This window comes from Rhipicephalus microplus, chromosome 5 (genome assembly GCF_043290135.1).
Source record: "Rhipicephalus microplus isolate Deutch F79 chromosome 5, USDA_Rmic, whole genome shotgun sequence".
NCBI lineage: Eukaryota > Metazoa > Arthropoda > Arachnida > Ixodida > Ixodidae > Rhipicephalus > Rhipicephalus microplus.
In genome coordinates this window covers 200,295,306-200,314,751 of record NC_134704.1, presented here as the reverse complement: position 1 = coordinate 200,314,751, position 19,446 = coordinate 200,295,306, and the positions used below count along the sequence as shown (strand labels likewise).

Sequence of the window (19,446 nt, the reverse complement as noted above, 5' to 3'; positions counted from 1 at the left end):
ACTACGTAGTAGGTTATTTTGGCCTGATTGAGTTCTGGCACAATAAAGGGGGAAAACATTTTAGCAGACAAACTCTATTGTTTTGAAAATTTTCCTTAACATAGGTGTCTCTTTTTTTATTGTTGATTTCAAATCATACTGTACTAAGAAGCAACATTTTGATGTCAAACTAAATATTTGTATAACCTACTGCAGGAATCGAACGTGCCCTTCTCTTTGGCGCCTTGTTCCCTCAGCTTGTGCAAGTGCTGACTGCGTGCGGCTTAAGTGCTGGGAACATGCCCACCGCGGTTTCACAGTCAGGCCAATTTGTTTGAGGAGAGCCACGTGTGGATTTTTCCTGCGGATTTTTCCTGCAACGAGACGCATGTCTGAACATGCCCGAACCACGCCTCCTCCTTGTGTTACACTAGCACACGTCTTGGTGCTCGGCTGATCCTCATTGGCCGCCCGTGACCCCCTTTCCCGTAGCTTGCATTTGCTCGGTGTTCGCCCGCCATCGGGCTGATGCACACAGGCCTGCACGAGAGGCAGACGCGCTGCACTCGCAGGCGGCTTCTCGTACAAGTGCTTTCCTGCTGCTCTTTGTGTGTTAGCCCTAGCACCTGCTAGCAAGCGTGCACTCGCTCGGTCTTGCAGAGTTCCCTGCCAGCCCGCAAGCCCGCGATTGTCGCACTGTGCTGTATCTTGGATAAATATAAACCCATGTTTGTTGACGACTAGCCTCGAATGCGATCTCTGTGCCGTGTTGGAGAGTCGACGAACCCGGCTGCAGTGTATTAGAGCGCGACGGCCGTGGAGATTGTCGAGTATTTTACCGTTCGCTACGTAGGGTAAGCCTTTAGCAAACCTAACTCCATAATAGGAACTCATGAAATCCAGGGTTAGATGGAATCCGGTCGAGAACTTCAATTGGCACAATACCTATTAACATTACATGCTCTTGTGCTCCAGGAAGTTAAATAATATCAAATTTAGAGTTCTTGCCCAGAATGACCCAAAATTAAAGCTGAGGAGGCATTGCACAGGAATTGTTGGCATTTGCTGACGAGCACTTCCGAGATGTTCTCATGATGAACAGCTAAATTCAGTGTCATCACTGTCTTCTTTTTCAGTACCAAACACAATATAAAAGATAACATTAGTTGGAAGCAGATGATGAAGATGAAAAAGGTTGTTTTAAGGTCAGTCAGTCAGCTGTTTTCTTGTCCTCTTGTTTCAAGCATTTCACTAGAAATAACATGTTTAGCAAACTTGTACACCAACTCGCTTAGCAACAAGGTTCTTTTGCAGTTGTCACAGCCACCCAATACCATGTTTTTCACCCGAAAACTGTGCTCCTGCTATCAATTACGCGCTTCAATGACATTCATTCTAAGCCATGGAAGATCACCTGTCATCCTGAACTAGAGAACCCAATCTAGTTGGATGAGCTCTGCTTGTCTACCCATGTGCTTAATGAAAATGATGTTGCATTTTCAGTGTTCTAGAAATATAAGCCACTGTGGCACAATTTTGTATTTGGTTATGTCATAGTTTTATTGTTTTTAATACATAATGTCTACTTATATTGGTCAAAAACTATCTAAGACACTTCATTATGCCCCAACTCCAATGGAAGAAAGACAGGAAGTGGCAGTCTTCAGGAAGTTTATATGAACCCCTGAAGTTGTATCTTAGATGTACAAACTCTGTTTTTTATCCAGCACACAGACTTCACTGTTCTAGATTGTGACAAGTGGTCTTATTACGCACTAGAAAAAGAAAATCCACTGAGGTGAAGCCAAGGCAACTACGTTTCTTCAGTTTCCCTACACTGGTGGACACAACAGTGGCACTGGTGCCCTGGTATCATTGCATCACTCCTCCACAGACTACTATCATTGTTTATCTCCTGCATGCACTCGCATCAAATGAGGCCTTGCTCCAGTTACATCTGACAAGGAAATGCCTTTGTTGTAAGCACATACTGTATTTGCTCACATAATTTGCACACTTTTTTTTCATTATTTTGAGCTCCGTGAAGGAGGGGCGCAAATTAAGGGGGGATTTCGTGAACGCATACGAAACAATGTAGAATATTCTTAACAAAGGCAGTGTATATCTTAGAAGTACTTGTTGTTGGGCTAGTTGGGCTAGGAGTGTTGTTGTTGGGCTGTTGGGCTAGGAGTCATTCTAGACACCTAATGCACCACAGAAAGAAATAATCACAAAGAAAGAGCGTCAACTCGCAACTGATTTATTTGCAGGAGAAACGCAGCAAATATATAGCCGCACACGCATGTGCAGAGCACACTACTTCATCCGGCATATCTAATCAAACAACGAAGCGCAAAAATCAAACTCAGACTTGCGCAAGACGACTGACGTGTCACTTATACACAAGTCACCTTTTCTTTATCCAGAACGCTTCAATTATTTCACTGAATCTGGGCTTTTGGCGAGGACAGAAACGCTTGAAAACCTCGCCTCACAAGAACAGGAACGGCAATGCGCAGGCAAACGTGCTCCGGAATTATTTCGAATTGAGAGCTCATGTTCCCTAATTCTCACATTCAAACACCATCCAGTTTGGCCGATGTAAACCCGGCCACAACTAAGTGGGATTAAGTACACCACACCCACTACGCAAACCACATACATCGAAGCGTGTATTTCTCCACAGGTGGAGGCGCTCGATGTTTTAGAAATACGTGGGCATCGGCCAGTCAGCTTTCGTAGCGCAGAAAAAACAACATACACATTGTACCTGCTCCCCACATTCCTAAGGTTGTGCGCTACCTTATGAACATATGGAACAACTATAGGTCGCTTATACCTCGGCTGCCTGCATTTTCGTTTGCCCTTGAACTTTTGAAGGAGGGTTTCCGAAACGGATACAATGACAGAGTTAGGATAGCCAGCTGAATGAAGCCACCTAACCTGATTCAAGTAGCTATCCTGCATACTGTGATGGCAAGATCTCACTAGCGCTCCCTCAAGACACATGGTTGCAATGGCTCTTTTTACAAGTTTAGAATGAGCTGCATCAAAAGAAAAGCTCTTTGCGCAAACGTGGATGATATGCCCAGCACACGTGTCGCTCCGAGAACATGACGCTCAAGTCTAAAAACTGCAATTTATTGTCAGTGGGAAGCTTATGCGTAAACGAAAGGCCGTTAGCATGTTGTCTGAAAAGTGCTAAAATATCATTCACCGAACTAGTGGTGGCCGTCAGAGGGTTAGCGTTTAAAATGACTAAAAAGTCGTCCACGTACCGAAAGACTTTCAGCACCTTTGCATCGTCAATTGCTTGAGCTAAAGCAGTGGTGCTTTAGACGTCTAGAATTACTCCGCAGTATATATATTAAAAAAAAAGGAAAGAAAATAGGTTGGAGCACGTACTTTAACGAGTCAAATTCGGTCATGCCCATTCTAGTTGGAATCACTGGTCAAGAAGTTTGATTTGGAATCATTGTCCACTTTCACTGCCCTGTAACAACGCTGTACGACTACGAAGCTTGCGGGGTAAATACGGCTGTTAATGGTGACTCTTGCTGTACAGATTCCTGCCCGTATTACTAGGTGACCTCCAGTAGTCCAGATTTCGAGACTTTCTCAACCAGTCCTAACTTCCGTCAACTTTGCGGCCCCACCCACTGATTACGGAATAGTCAGCTCTAATATCGACGAGAACGGTGACGTTGTGGCTGTCAATAAAAACGTCGAGATCTCCAGTTCATCCCCCTGCGTTGCGGTTAAGTCGTGGCATCGAATCATGGACACGTCGATTTTCTATGCTGTTCGCAAGTGGCATTGCCAGGTCTTCTTCTAGCCCTGAAGTTTCCACTTCAGGTCTCCCTACTGCTTGCAGCGTGTTCGTCAGATTTTCTCGCGTCCTCTATGTCAGTGGAGGATGTTTGGTAGTTCGTCGTGCAGCAACTGCACTTTTGTCGGTTGCTGCCCTTGTTGTAAGGGCTCAGAAATCAGCCTCGAGCAGGGCCAGTGTACTGCCTGCGGTGCGGTGATGTGCATTGGCCAGGTTATGGCGAACGAGACGATCCTTAGAGTGTTCATTGCGCTCTGGCGAGATAGCAGTGTAGTGTGGCCTTGCACCTCGCTATGAAGCCGGCGTGTCGATAGCGAAACCACGCAGTCCCATCTGGCGATACTGGCAGCACATAGGTATGCCTGGCTTCACCACATTGTGGGCGTTGGTTAGGGGCATGCTAAACGTTAGTCTTCTCAAAGCGTAGAGCTGGCTGGCGGGTGGATGTATTGCCACCGGGTCATGTCATAGATGAAGAGAGCACACTGGATATTCAAATGAAACTTAATTCGGCCGATCTTGTGGCCAGGAAAGAGAAGGTTCAATTAAAGCAACACACGGGCACCGATAGCGCAAACAGAGTGTCGGCCGTCGATCGACTGACAAGCAACTAACGCCTTGTGTTGGCAAGTTGGTAGAGACAATTGTGCGAGACAGGCTTTCGGAATATCTCGAGCAAAAAGGGGCTTTCGCTCGTACTATGTTCTGATTCCGTCCTCACAAATCGGCACAGGATGTACTCCTGCAACTACACTAAGAGGTCATACAACCTGTGGCAATGAAACACAACGACAGGGAAATCCTCGCCTTGGATATGACGGGGGCCTTTGACAATTTTAAACACAGAGTCACTTTTCAACACCTAAGCCTCACTAACTGTGGTCAGAACACATTTAACTACGTCAAGGACTTTATATTGGACAGAGACGCCCTGCTCCGCATTGAAGACTCTGAATTCGGGCCAAATCAAATGGGTACCAGAGGGACACTGCAAGAGGCTATTATTTCTCCCATATATTTAATAATGCATTGATGGGCCTGCCATATCAGCTGGCAGGCATAGAGGGGATTCACCATGCCCTCTATGCCGATGTCATTACGGTATGCGCAACTCAAGGGAACTTGTGTGCCATTGACACCAGTCCGCAACAGGCTGCCGAAATTGTACACACCTAGCGACGTGTTGTGGACTCAAATGCGCACCCAACAAATTTGAATTCCTTCTCATTAAAGGCATGGCTAAGGGCAACACAGATATCTCCATCACTCTTCTTGCAGGCCCAATAAGTCGAGCGGAGGAGATCAGGGTCTTGGGCCTACACATTCACCAGCATCTCTGGATGGACACAGCATTAACAAAATTAAGAAATATAAGAGAGCAGGTGGGTTGCATGATCCGCAGAGTCTCCCACAAGAGGAGGGAAATTCAGTGCATAGATTTGTTGTGGCTAGCACACGCTTTTGTCACCAGCAGGGTCGTGTACTCTGTCCCTTACCTGTCCCTCCGCAAAAATGAGGCAATCATTAAAAAGGCAATAAAGTGCACTCCTGATCTTAAGATCTCTACATCCAACAGCCCTCTTAAGGCATTGGGTGTGATTGACTCATGCCAAGAGTTGAGGGAAGCCCATCTTTTAAACCAGTACACACGGTTAGCCCCAACCGTCTGGCCAATGCCTGCTTGCACGTCTGCACATAAGACATGACTTCAAACAACAGGAGCAGGTCAAGGTGCCAGAACTGTGGTGCACATCCCTTCTGTCCTCTACCCACTAATATGGACAGAGATGAACACATCGTGCGACCTGGCGCACACACTCGGGCGCTGGAACGGCAGTTTGGACAGAAGCCAGGTTGACTTTGCTGGCCCACCTCCAAAGCGTGGTACAAGGCGGCTGCTACTCACAAAGGCACACAGGTGGATGGGCTAACCTTTAGGGCATATTTTGTAACACAGGCTGAGGAGGTCGCCATTGCGCGCGGCTTCTCACAGTAATTCCTGTTAAATTATCACAGATTCGTGCCGAGCGTGTCGTAATTATATACAGATTCGTGCCGAGCGTGTCCTAATTATATAGCCGTATACTTATCACCATTAGCCAAGACAATACTGCGCAACTGCATAAGAGACACGGACCCTCATCCGAAACGCATTATATGGACAATGGGCCATCAGGGAATGCAGGGAAATGAGGCTGCAGATGCGGCTGCCCAAGCACTAATTTCCGGGCTACCTTTGTGTATACCGCTGGAAACCGTCTCCTCCAATAAAAGGAAATGCATTATTAGCAGCAAAGACATCGTTGCTCGCCCCCCCTCGCAAGGGGGTTGAAAAAAGCAGACGAGTGCATTTCGCTTCGCTTCTAGATGAAACAATGCTATGTCCTGCCATAGTGAAATAGTTCGACCCCACCGTCACAGGACAGTGCTAGCACTGTGGGGAGGTGGCAGACACCTACCACATGGTGTGGGCCTGCCAAGATAATGCAGCCATTACTCCTAACCCAAACCCCAGGCGAGAGGACTGGGAGGTGGCCCTGCTCGGCAGCTCAGAGCTACAGGCCCAGCAGGCCTTAGTCCAGAGATACAGGACGGCGGCGTTATCTAATGGTGTCCTGAAATAAAGACTCCACCTAGTTTATAGGGACCTCTGTAGAGGTCCTACAGCTCTCTTTTGTAAATAAATGCTTTTCACTACCACCACCGCCAGCATTTGTACACGTGCCATCCAATATTCTACCGTTATTGTTAGATGTCACATGGTCGCGACGAGGACCAAGGCAGCAGGCGGCATGTCCTGGATAAAACTCTTTATTCATCTGAACTCGTGAGTAACGAAAAGTCAGACTACAGCAAATCACACTGTACAATGATAGTCGCAAACAGGGCGTCAGCCGATGATAATCTGATCCGTGGCAAGGCATGGTGGCATTCATACATGCGGCATGGAACATTTGAGCATTATCACTAGCGGCAGCGTTGGTTCTAGAATCAACTCAGCTGTTCACACTTGCGCGCTAAAGCTCATGAAATGATGTCAAAATAATCTCGAATAATCACAGACATTCCGGCACAATTCGCCTTGCATCATGAAACACAGAATTAAAGGAGCATGCGTGGCAATACAAAGCATTCTCTGCTCTCATGACTCACGACTTTCGGTACTAATACATACTGAAGGGAAGTGTTGCGAAAACACTGGCATGGTCATCGGGGTCCAAGCCGATGGGGCGAGCTTGGTCTGCTTCAGGATGTGTGTTGACGTGGTGGCTAAGGCTGAAGGGCTTGAGGGTTGGCGACATGGGCATCCCAGGTCCATGAGATGGCCAGCATTTCAAGGGAACAGGCACTGGCTCAGTCGAGGCCTACGGAACGGCGCCGTAGGTCAGTGCCCTTGGGACGAAAGCCGATAGCTGCGGTGGCTGGTAGTTTCGCGTCTAGGTCCCTAGACATGTCCTCGAAACGGCGGTGGCTACGGTGCGATGCCTAGAATGTAGGAGCTCGAGCACCTGGAACACAAACTGGCAACGCTTGTACCCAGCTCACACGCTAACGTGTGAACATCCAAAGCCCCTCTATGCCCACGTAGCCTTTCATTTTGATGATGCTGATAATGATGCCTCAAGCATGGCTCATACCCACTCAGCCTCCCACTTCGTTTTCCTTGTCTTCTAATGTAGCTTCAGATCGTGCCATGCTTATCGGCTTTTTCCTCTCTTGCCTCATTTTTCTTGTCACTTCCAATATGTGACAAGGTCCCAATACTCCTAAGTGATGTCCCACTCTACTGACACAGGCCGGGTCAAATGGAACAGAATTTAGCCATCACTCTGGAACAGGAGCTGTACGAACCAGTGCGTCTCAGAAGTTTTGCAGCTTGTTTACACCTGTATTAGAGTCAAGGAAACATCACTCTGCATTCAAGTTCAAGAAAACTAAAAATATAATTGTGAAAAGTGTCCCAATTCTTATAACTCTTCCCTACTGTATAGTGGCTGCTTTGTTAACATCTGAGCAGCCACTGTATTTTGTATGGAAGCTTGTGATAACAAATAATGTTAATGTGACAACTTCCTTGATTTACACTTATGTTTAAATGCTAAACTAAAACTGCAAACCAGGCAAGTTACTAGTTGAATGCTTTGTGACGCTGGCTGCGCAAGCTGGACAAAGGACAAAAAGGAAGATGACATAAGCGATTGGTTTATTTCTTCCCGACAAGTAGTTAATAAACAAAAAATGGGACCACATGACATGTCGTTAAAGGGCATCAGTAAATCTTGACGGAAATAAGGATAAATTCAAGGGCTTGTTTTTTTTTCTTATACACAATGATTCCGCATATATGTGCCAGTGGCGGCGACAACGAAGCAGTGCGAGTGCTCTTGGCTGAGCGCAAGGACGAAGGAGACATTAATCTTTTCAGTGATCAATAAAACGTATTTGGTTGTGGTTCTCCATGTGCTGGTCGATCCCGCGTTGTCACGCTGATGGAGGTTCTGGATAGTCTTCATGCTTGGCACCCCTTCACAGAGCCGACAATTGAGCCCGGAATCACTACCACGCTTCGACAAGCCGTTTCAGTCACTGTCTGCCCCAGCGAAACAGTGCCAGCAATTGCTTGCCTCCTTCAGCCACCATGGCCACTACAGCTCCATCGCACATGACACTTCAGAATCCTATGATTCCCGACTGTTTTCATGGAGAAGTCAATGAAGACGCCCAAAACTGGTTGGACCAGTTCAAGCACTGTGTGAAGTATAATCAATGGGCCACTTCAGAAAAGAAGCTTTCCATTGCATACTTCTACCTCAAGGTCAACGGCCAGACATAGTATGTCAACCGAGAAAGAAACTTCGCTATGTAGGACAATTCCCGCAACCAGTTGCTTGACATCTTCACTAGTGTCGACAGAAAGGAGAATGTGCAACACTTTTGGAAGCTCGAATCCAAAAACCAAATAAAAGCATTGTTATGTTCGCCGAAGACATGGCCCGTTTTTTTCCCCAGGGCGGACCTCGAAATTACAGTATGTCATGCCAGGAGTAAACGAGAAACAGTTTGCTGGGCTTGTGTGAAATCAACCAACAACAGTAGCCGAGTTCACCAAAGAAGCCAGAGCGATTGAACGGGCCTTACAGCAACGGTGTTGCCAGCGTAATCCAGTCAACTTTGTAGAGAGTACTTCTGTTACGGCTGTGGCAAGCCTTTGTGGCAACAAGCCTCTGCGGGAAGTCATCCGGGAGATTCTGTTAGAGGAGCTTCGACAGTTCGGCTTAATTGCAGCAACCAAACCAGTGCCGGCATTGTCTTTTGTCGCTGATGTGGTCCGGCATTATGTCCGTCAGGCTTTTTCTTCATCTGACCATGGTGATGAGCCACGACATCTTACTTACGCTGATGCAGTCCGACACCGCGTCATCGCACCTTCAGCACCGATGACTCCAATGACTGGACCTCCACCAACCCTGCAAACACAGTCTCTCTCACCGCCGGCAACTTTCCCAACCTCATTGATCTCGTTGACAAGACGAATGCCCTACGGTCAACATGCGACCCCACAACCTGATTCAGCAGACGGTCCCCGCTGACCTACAGCGTCAGAAAACAGATTTGTGGCATACAGTTTGCCAGCGGTGAGCAAGCAATAGGCATCAGACTAATTCTTCTGCTTCTTGCAGTGGTGGCCGATTATTCAAGGACTGGTCGACAATATTCTACAGATTCGCCACGGACTGCGACACATGTTCGATGCCTGATACCTGCTGATCTATCACGTGGTGCTGTATCGCAAGGGCCGCTTAGGAAGACGTCACCGGCTTCAACTGTTAAAAAATGCTGCCAGCTATGCGGCTTGACACAGTTTGGCAGCGGTGCGCAAGCAATAGGCATCATGCTAATTCTTCTGCTTTTTTGCAGGTGAGCTGTAGCTCTAGTTCTCCCTGCATATGTTATAAGTCTCTGCGCACTGCTGCCAAGCTCTCTTACACTGTTCCCATTGCATTGTATTGTATTTTTGAGTTTCTTAGTATTGTATTGTTATTTTGTTCGCAACAATGTCGAAAAATTTCGCGAAGGCTCTGGATGATCTCAAGCGTGAAATGAGACTTGAAATACGCTCTGTCAAAGAAAGTGTCAAGTTCTGCAGTGATACTTGCGATGAAACCAAGGCGATTAATACAGGACTGAAGGCTTTGAGGCAGAAACTTAGCGTCATGCTACAAAATAAGAAAGCTCTCAAGAAAGAAAATAAGCAGCCATCACAACGAGTTGATGAGCTTAAGCAGTATAGCCGTTTGAATAATCTCGAGCTTAAGGGGGTCAAGTCAGTCAACAATGCTGCTGACGTCATAAGAAAACTTGGCAAAGTCATTGACGAACCACTCTGTACTGTTGATATTGACACATGCCACAAGATAGCAAGATGAGTGACGGGCAAGAGCAAGATTATCGTTCGTTTTGTGCGACGCGATAAGCAACAGGCGGTTCTTGCGAAAGCTAGAACACATCGTATCACAAATAAGATGGTGGGACTTCCTGGATCTAATTGGGTCTATATTAACGAGCATTTAACTCGTGCTAATAAGCAACTACTGGGAGCCACAATTGCCCGCAATAAAGAAATGTCTTCGAAATTCCTATGGACAAGCGGAGGCAAAATTTTCGCCAGAAGGAATGAATCATCGAATGCCATCAGAATTGCCAATGAGGGTGGTTTGTGCAAAATATCACAATAGCTGCATCATTTTTCGCTCAAACAATCATGGCAATGTTCGAAATACCAACCTGTTCTCTGTACAATCCTGAGTTTTTCAACTCTAAATTCCACAACCCACACCAGGAACTATCTGTTATCCACTTTAATGTGAACTATCTGTTATCCACTTTAATGTAAGAAGCATGAAAAACTAAAGCAATCAACTCTATATCATTTTTTTATGTCATTAACAACAGAATTCGATATATTGGTGTTTTCTGAGACTTGGCTGTTCACACATAATGACTGCCTTCATTTCAATAACTATGCATGTAACGGTCTCCTACGTCCTAGCGGAAGAGGTGGAGGCCTTGCTGTTTATGTTAAATGCCGCTACCCACACTGTGTACTCGAGGACTGCTCAATAATGACTCTCAGGGTTGAATGTTTCACTGTATCGCTGTCTAATGTAATTGTAGCGACAATTTATAGGCCACCGACTGGAAATAAGAGAAATTTTCTAGATTTTCTTGAAACATTGCTTGAAAAATTAAATTCTACCACTATTCCATTTGTACTCTTGGCTGACGTTAACATAAATCTATTGCATGACGATTCAAACACTTATGATTTCAACAGTGTTATTTGATCTTTAGCATGTTACAATCACATTACTTTACCAACTAGAATTACTATTCACACCGTCACTCTTTTAGATGGCCGTGTTACAAGCATTCAACCATGTAGTATTGAATGTGGATTATTGAGTTCGGACATTGGTGATCATATTCCAGTTTTTTGCTTTATCAAAAGAGTGCGAGAACGTAAGGTTACAGTTGGTAGTCACTCAATGAGAGAAATAAATGAAGATAATGTAAAACAAATTTCAATTCCTCGTTTGGAATATAAATTGGAATAGCATATGCAATATTGGTGACGTAAGTTTGGCGTACTCACAATTTATTTCTGAGTTCTCAGATGCCTATAACAATGCTTTCTCGCTAATTAAAAGAACATTAAACAGGAAAAAGATCAGAAAGTCTTGTATAAATAAAGTGTTACAAGAAAAAATTGGCACTAAGAAAAAGATGCATCATTTCTTCATTCGGAACCAGGAACCCAACCTTTTAAAAGAGTGTAAAAAGTATTGAAATCAATTTATTAAAGAATTAAAGACAGCAAAAAAGATTATTTTATTGAGCAATTCACAAGAATAAAACCACAGTAGGAAGGTATAGAGAGAAGTAACAAATCTAACGAAAGCGAAAGATAATAATGTGCTGAACAAGATTAGTACGCCGAATTGAATGTTGTCCGGTTTTGATTTAGCCTGTGCTTTCAATGAGTACTTTGTCAATGTTGTTAAACCACTCAGTGATCCGCCTAAACTTAACAATGCATTCAACAACGCTACTACTTCTTCATCAAAGTGTTTTTCTCACCACTATCCCCCCAGGAAATAGTGACTTTCACCAACAAGTTAAAAAATGAAGTATTTCCAGGTTCACGACGATATAAGATCAATTCTCATTAAGTACATTGCACCTTTCATATGTGACGTATTGGCTTGTCTATCTGGCTAACCTAATGTTTACTGCAGGTGTGTTTCCTAATGACCTAAAAATCGCCAAGGTCTTTCTGATATACAAAGATGGTAACAGAATGGACATGTTAAACTACCGACCAATTTCTGTGTTACCAGTATTTTCGAAATTATTTGAAGAAGTCATAAATTGCAAGCTTGAATGTTTTTTAACTAAGAAGAAGATGATATCTGTTTTCCAGTACGGTTTTCTGAAAGAAAAAAAAAGTCCACAGAGCAAGCGCTACTTGTTATTAAAGATAATATATTTGAAAACATGAAACACAAGCTTTACACCTTTGGTCTGTTCTTAGATTTTCAAAAAGCATTTGACCGCGTACAACACAAAATCCTCTTGCAAAAGTTAAATTACTACGGTGTGCGTGGTATTACACTCAACTTAGTGCAAGATTACTTATGTCATAGAATGCAGTGTGTACGAGTGAACGACATTACAACTCACTAACTGTCACTTGTGGAGTACCTCAAGGCTCAATACTAGGGTCGACTATTGTTTTCAATATATATCAATGACATAACCAAACTACCAGGTTCTCATGACATAATGATGTATGCTGATGATACAAATATATTTTTTACAGCAAAATCAAGCAGAGGCTGTGATAAACGGGTACATAGGTAACCTGCAATCATGGCTAAAATCAAAGATGTTTTCCTTAAATTTATTAAAAACCAGTTACTATATTATTTTTAGACCGAGTAGTACTGCAGATTTTTATATGGTCAACATCCAGTTTGGACACGTAAAAATACATAAGGCTGATTCTATAAAATTTCTCAGTGTCTGGTTCCACCAGAACCTTTCCTGGAACATGCATGTCTCAAAATTAGCGTCTGAAATAAGCAAAAGTGTTGGCTGTCTCTACAAGGTGACTAGTCTTGTACCCGTATGGTTGAGAGTGCAGATGCATTATGCGCTTGTATATCCTAAACTAACTTATTGTATTCTGGTCTGGGCAACAACTACGAATACTGACTATCAGAAACTACAAGTATTTCGAAAGAGAGCTTTGCGGTGCATTCATGGTTACTGCGGCAGCCCCTAGGATATTCCCACTTCGACATTGTTCCGTCACTATGCTTTGCTTAAAGTGAACGAAGTCTACTTTTTTCGTCTGTTTCAGCATATTAAAGTCAATCATTTACGTACTCGAAACAATACTTTGACTAATGATGCATATCATTTTCGAAAACAAAGCCTCTGGGTCCCTGGGACGTGTACTAACTATGGGAAACAAAATTAACTTATCAGGTGACGGTGGCTATGAATAAAATGTCTACAAATGTTAATTTTGATGTTTCAATGAAAATATTCAAAAAGGAAAAAAATATTTACTCAACTCTGGTATCTGTTAGGTATAACATTTTCACTTCTATATGCAGTTCATTTTGTTGTACTTGCAAGTGTAGCTGATTTATCTACTTATTATGTCATGTGTTTAGTTATAATGCTTTGTTAACTGTCGCCAGACTGTACTATAGAGCAGAGGCCTTTGTCAGGCACCCCAGCCTTTAGCCACGGCTTCCTCCTTTGTATGAAAGGAAATAAACTTCACTTCACTTCACTGCTCGGACCTGTACGCTTTCATTGTGGTGACGCAAGGCACGTCTACGAGTCTGACGTTATTGCGACGCTCAGTACTAAAAAATTTCCTCACTACCCTGATTACGCTACGTATGATGGCCGACACATACGACTCTTCTTGGCACCCACCGCCTCAGAATTCAGCCACGCTTGGATCATGTTCTCCATCTCCTGCGCGGGGCAGTTCACCCAATTGTCGCAAGTTCTGCCGACGTCACCAGGGGCACGTCCCTTAGTTTGCGACTGGAAAACTGGGTGCACCGACTTTGGGGGGGTGGGGTTGCCAATAATCTCAATTCCGAACAGCCCTCGTTACAGAGGTATCGCAGCTCGTTGCCATCAATGCCGAAGACAAGTACGATGAATGCGACGAATGTCAACATAACCGACGTTGCCAGCGCTGGCCTCGTCGTTCACATTGACGGCCACCAAGTGACGACTCTGGTGGACATAGGGTCTCACTTTTCAGTAATAAGCTTACAGCTGGCCGACAGACTAAGGAAGATGAAGATGCCATGACCCAATATAGGAACTACTGCAGGTCAGTTGATGACACAGTTTGAAAGTGCAGGACCCGACTTTTAATAGCTGGTTCCACCTTTGTCGCCACCCTTGTCATTCTTCATGAGTGCTGTAAGTAGCTTATATTGGGAATGGATTTCTTCTATGAATATGGGGCCGCGATTACCATCCCCGACAAAAGCAAAATGTTTGCTACAAAGCTGGACACTGCTACTGATGAGGAACACCAGCTACCCTACTTCCGTATCATCGGTAACAACGTCATACTACTGGTACGGAGTTACTCCCTCATATCCGTGCACTGCGACTTCTTGCTAGACTGTACTTCAGGCCCACACTCTGTCGCTGAACGCATCAAGGAGCTCGCATTCACTTGTGGCATTTATATTGCTCAAGCTCTAATCAATGTTATCAATGGATGCGCTCAGCTCTTGTGGACAAATTCCAGCAGCGAATGACGACGCATTGTTAGAGGCACAGCTATTGACGATTTCGACTAGCTCACTCAAATAGAAAATTGCCATTAAGCGGAGGAGGCGGCAGCGTCTGCTATCACTACACTGACACCTGTTGATAACAGTTCGACGTTATCTACCATTGAGCGACACCGCCTTCTCAGGCTGATCAGCAAGTTCCACGGCTGCTTCTCATCCACTTCAAGATCCGGCAAAATCCTTATCACGTTACACCAAAGAAGGGCGAGGCAATTCAAAAACAAGTGAAAATGATGCTGGAAAATGGTGTTATTCGGCTATCTAACAGTCCTTGATTGATTGATATGTGGGGTTTAACGTCCCAAAACCACCATATGATTATGAAAGATGCCGTAGTGGAGGGCTCTGGAAATTTCGACCACCTGGGGTTCTTTAACGTGGACTCAAATCTGAGAACACGGGCCTACAACATTTCCGCCTCCATCAGAAATGCAGCCGCCGCAGCCGAGATTCGAACCCGCGGCTTGCGGGTCAGCAGCCCTTGTGGTCTAGTGGCTATTGGCTATACCTTAGCCACTAGACCACCACGGCGGGGCATCTAACAGTCCTTGTGCGTTGCCCGTACTACATGTAGAAAAATTGGCTGCCGTATCTGCATGTTCGACTGCAAATGTCCTTAAAAGACGATTACTTTCTATCTAGAGACATTGAATAGAATAAAACATTTGTTTGATGTTTTGCATAAGAAAATCGGTGAATGAAATTCTGAAGGTGCGGGGCGAAGCATGAGTGCCATCTGGTGTTGATCTCAGGAAACAAAAGAATGGCCTCCGTAATAGCGAGCGCGCACAATATTCGAGGCGATATTTTGTAGATTTCAAGGTAGGTGTCAGCACCGTATCGTCGTAGCAAAGCGTTGGAAACCTGCCTTTTCGTGCAAAGCATCGCATCCTCAGCACAACGTAATAAACGCTACAGTTCTTAGAACTATTTATGTATTGCTTTTCTAGTATAAAGAAATACACTGCAGAATATTGACTTGTGGACATTGTGCCTCAAATATGCATAATATTTGCTTTTTAATCTACAATCGCACAAGTGTGAACGCAAAAACTTGGGCAATATTGGTGGGTGCTGTGTATGTGGTCGTACTTGAGCTGTGTCGGTTGACAGATAGACAGACAGACAGACCGAAATTTTTGCATTGAGATATCCCAAGGAAAACTATCATACTTGAAAGAAGGACGGCAGCTTGCGTTCCTGCGTTGACTACCGGAAGCTCAATCAGATCACAATGAAGGACATCTATCCTCTTCCACGTATTGACGATTCATTAGACTGATTACAAAACACATGCTACTTTTCGTCAATAAACTTGAAAAGTAGCTACTAGCAAATCGAAGTGGGTGAGAGAAGACCACCTTTGTCACGCCCGACACACTTTATAAATTTTAGGTACTTACTCTTGCTTTTTGTTCAGGACCAGTAACATCCCGGCGTCTGATAGACACAGTAATGTCCAGAGTTTAATTGGCAAACCTCTACTTGGTGTATCTCGACGACTTGATTGCTCTGCAACCTTCGAGTAATACTTACAAAGAGTGGAAGCAGTTTTTGAAGCGATTTGCTTGGCCGGTTTTACATGAAAACCTTAAAAGTGCTACTTTGGCTTCCACAAACTTCAATTCCTCTGTCACTTTGTCAGCAGGCAAGGAATCCAACCCGACCCGGATAAAATCATTGCTGTGGCGAATTTGAGACAAAAAATCAGTGTGATGTTTTTTGGTACTTTGAGCCTATTACAGCCAGTTTATTGACAATTTTTCACGCATCACATGGCCATTTACACAGCTCATTAGGAGAGATATCTCCTTTCATATGGTGAAGACCAGCGGCCGACATTTCACGAGCTTCCATACACCTCCCATGCTCGCCCACTTGGATGAAGACGAGCCAACAATACTACATACAGACGCTAGTAATGTGGGTCTTGGAGTAGTGCTCGTACAGTGGCAGGACGACAATGAAATGTTCATCGCCTATGCCAACAGGACACTGTCCTGAGCAGAAGCTAACTAAACTATGACGGAAAAAATATGTCTCGCAATGGTATGGGCAGTCCTGAAGTTTTGCCCTTATTTGTACGATTGTTCATTCACCGTTACCAGTTACCACCACTCGCTCTGTTGGTTATTTAACTAGAAAGATCCATCCGGTCGTCTTGCAAGCTGGAGTCCTCAGCTCAGAGAATTTGACTTCACTGTTGCCTACGAGTCGGGAAAACGAAACACCAATATCATTGGTCTCCTGTTGAGATGGCAGCTGATGATGACGATGACGACACAGCTATTTCGGAAATTGTGCACACTGCGGCTTTTTCTCAACAGCAGCGGGAGGACACTGAACTGCTACCGCTCATCAGTTACCTAGAAGGACGGCCGAATAGCTTGCCGAAGTTATTTGCAAGAGGGCTGGCGTCGTATTGCTTGCACAATGACGTCCTTCACAACAAGAATGTTTTCCCTGGCAGCAGCAGCTACTTGCTCGTCTTTCCTTCATCGCTTTGACGTGAGGTCATGCAAGCAAGCATGAACGACGAATCTACCGCTGGTATTGACGGCATTTCAAACATAATTGCCAACATTAAACTGTGATCATCTGCTGGTTTTGATGAAGTTACTTCAAAGTTTTTGAAGAACAACAAATTCATTTTTGCTGCATATCTAACGCTGTTGTTTTTCCAGTCACTGTCATCTGGAAACCTACCAAAGGAGTTCAAAATGGCCAAAGTCGTTTCAGTCTACAAATCAGGCAGCAAGAGTTCGCCCCTAAACTATTGCCTTGTAAGATGATGAAGCATGTCATATACACTCGTATAATTAGCTTCCTTGATTCTAACAATTAGCTGCTTTTCTCCATGACCTGCAGCTAAATCCAGACGCTAACATTCAAGTTGATGCAACTTTTCTTGATATTGTGAAAGCATACCTTACCACTAAAACTCTCCCGACTAAATCTACAACCCACTCAGCAGTTCCTCACTAACCGCCTGCGCGTCCATAACAACTCTGAGCCTCTTTCAGCAGGATTCCTCAGGGTTCGGTATGAGGCCCCCTGCTTTTTCTAATATATATTAATGACCTAACATTGCATGTTACTAGCAAAATCCACATGCTTGCTGATGATCGCATTATTTATTGTTCTGGTGTTAAAATTACTGACTAATACAACACTAAAGTGGTGCCAATGCTGGTTAATGGTTTTAAATACTGGTAAATGTAAAACAGTGTCATTTTCTCGCAGTTACAACAAGTTAAAATTTGAATATCAAATAGCAAATCAGCTACTAGAGATTGTATGCCAATATACATACCTACGTGTGACGATATCAAATAATCTCGACTGGCGTGCGCATGTGACCAACCTTATTGCATCATTCAACAAAACATTTGGGTTTTTATGACGTTACGAGCGCTCCACAGAATGTCAAATTACTAGCTCACAAAACACTAATACAGCCCAAACTAGAGTACGCATCAGCTATTTGGTATCTTCACCAGATATTCCTCACAAACGTCTTGGAGGCATTTCAGAATGGTGCCATTAGTTTCATTCATTCCGCCTCTTCATACAACGTTAACAATTCGACTGTTTGCCGATGACTGTATAATTTATAGACAGATCACATGCACTGGTGACGTAGCTATTTTGCAAAGCGATCTAAATACCCTGGCTAAATGGTGCCACACGTGGAAAATGGAAATTAATACAGATAAAACAAAGGTCAAGTCATTTTCTTCGAATCCAAATACTCCATTAAATCGATACATGTTATGCAGTTTGGCTATTAAACGAACCTTTTCTTTCAAGTATCTTGGCGTGATATTTACTCCTGATTTAAACTGGGCCATGCATATTGAACACGTAACAAACAAGGCACTAAAAATACTTGGCTTTCTTAAGCGCCGTTTATATCTCGCAAACCATGAAACTAGACTTCGCGCTTACACTTCCCTCATCCGTGCAACCCTCGATTATGCTTCAATTATTTAAAACCCTCACACAGGTACACTGTCCGACTGTATTGAATCTATTCAAAACAAGGCTGCCCGCTTCAATTTGCACTCGTACTCGCCATACCAAAGTGTCTCAGCATTAAAACAGATTCTTAATCTTCCAGAACTTAGCACTCGTCATAAATTCTTCCGCTTGACCTTTTTTCACTCTCTGTATCATGGTATTACATCTTTTTCATGCGCTCATATTTTTCCGGCCCATTATGTGTCCAATCGTACTGACCATGCTCGTAAAGTGTCGTCCATATTTGCAAGGACCAAAAAGTACCAAAGTTCCCCTTTTGTGTTATCTGTAACCGAGTGGAACGAGCTTCCCAGCGAGATTGTGATGATTCCAATCAGTGCTGCGTACATTTCTTGATGTGTAATATGTCTACTGCTACTATATCTTACCCTGTTGTTATATCTTGTGTACCAGCGAAACGATGAAGAACTAGTGCCATGCGGATTCCTGGAATTGAAATGTACTGGAGATGTGAAATGAGCCATGTGTTACATCCTTGTCGTAAAATGTACCTTTTACCTAGTTATGTCTGATCGCTGTGTGCGGTCCTTTTATATGAATTGACGTATACCTTGTTTTTAACATATTCCCCCCCCCCCCCCCCCTATGTAATGCCTCTTGAGGCCTTTAGGGTATTCAAAAAAAAAATATATATATATCTGCGTAACATTTTTGAAAGCGGAATCTGGCTTGCGAACACTTTTCAATCGGTGTCTC

The 19,446-nt window shown here is 44.1% G+C and overlaps 2 protein-coding genes across 8 annotated transcripts in view; one reads left to right on the top strand and one right to left on the bottom strand.

Moving 5' to 3' along the window:
* The window catches only part of LOC119173567 (mitochondrial transcription rescue factor 1), a 71,149-nt gene that overhangs the window by 400 nt on the left and 51,303 nt on the right, over positions 1 to 19,446 (bottom strand). The window contains exon 4 of one of the 3 annotated variants that reach the window (XM_037424371.2): positions 19,119 to 19,176. The exons of 1 other annotated variant lie outside the window; for it this stretch is intronic. In XM_037424371.2, the coding sequence (XP_037280268.1) occupies positions 19,159 to 19,176 (18 nt within the window). In that variant the 3' untranslated portion in view covers positions 19,119 to 19,158. Of the gene's footprint in view, positions 1 to 6,603; positions 7,318 to 19,118; positions 19,177 to 19,446 lie in introns of those variants that run through there. One more of the 3 variants, XM_075896389.1, reaches the window with a different exon arrangement.
* l(2)10685 (5-methylcytosine rRNA methyltransferase l(2)10685) overlaps positions 1 to 19,446 on the top strand; it is a 157,090-nt gene that overhangs the window by 137,293 nt on the left and 351 nt on the right. For 4 of the 5 annotated variants that reach the window (XM_075896388.1, XM_075896384.1, XM_075896382.1 and 1 more), the window contains one exon: positions 196 to 19,283. The exons of the other annotated variant lie outside the window; for it this stretch is intronic. In XM_075896388.1, the coding sequence (XP_075752503.1) occupies positions 196 to 436 (241 nt within the window). In that variant the 3' untranslated portion in view covers positions 437 to 19,283. Of the gene's footprint in view, positions 1 to 195; positions 19,284 to 19,446 lie in introns of those variants that run through there. 5 annotated transcript variants of the gene reach the window in all.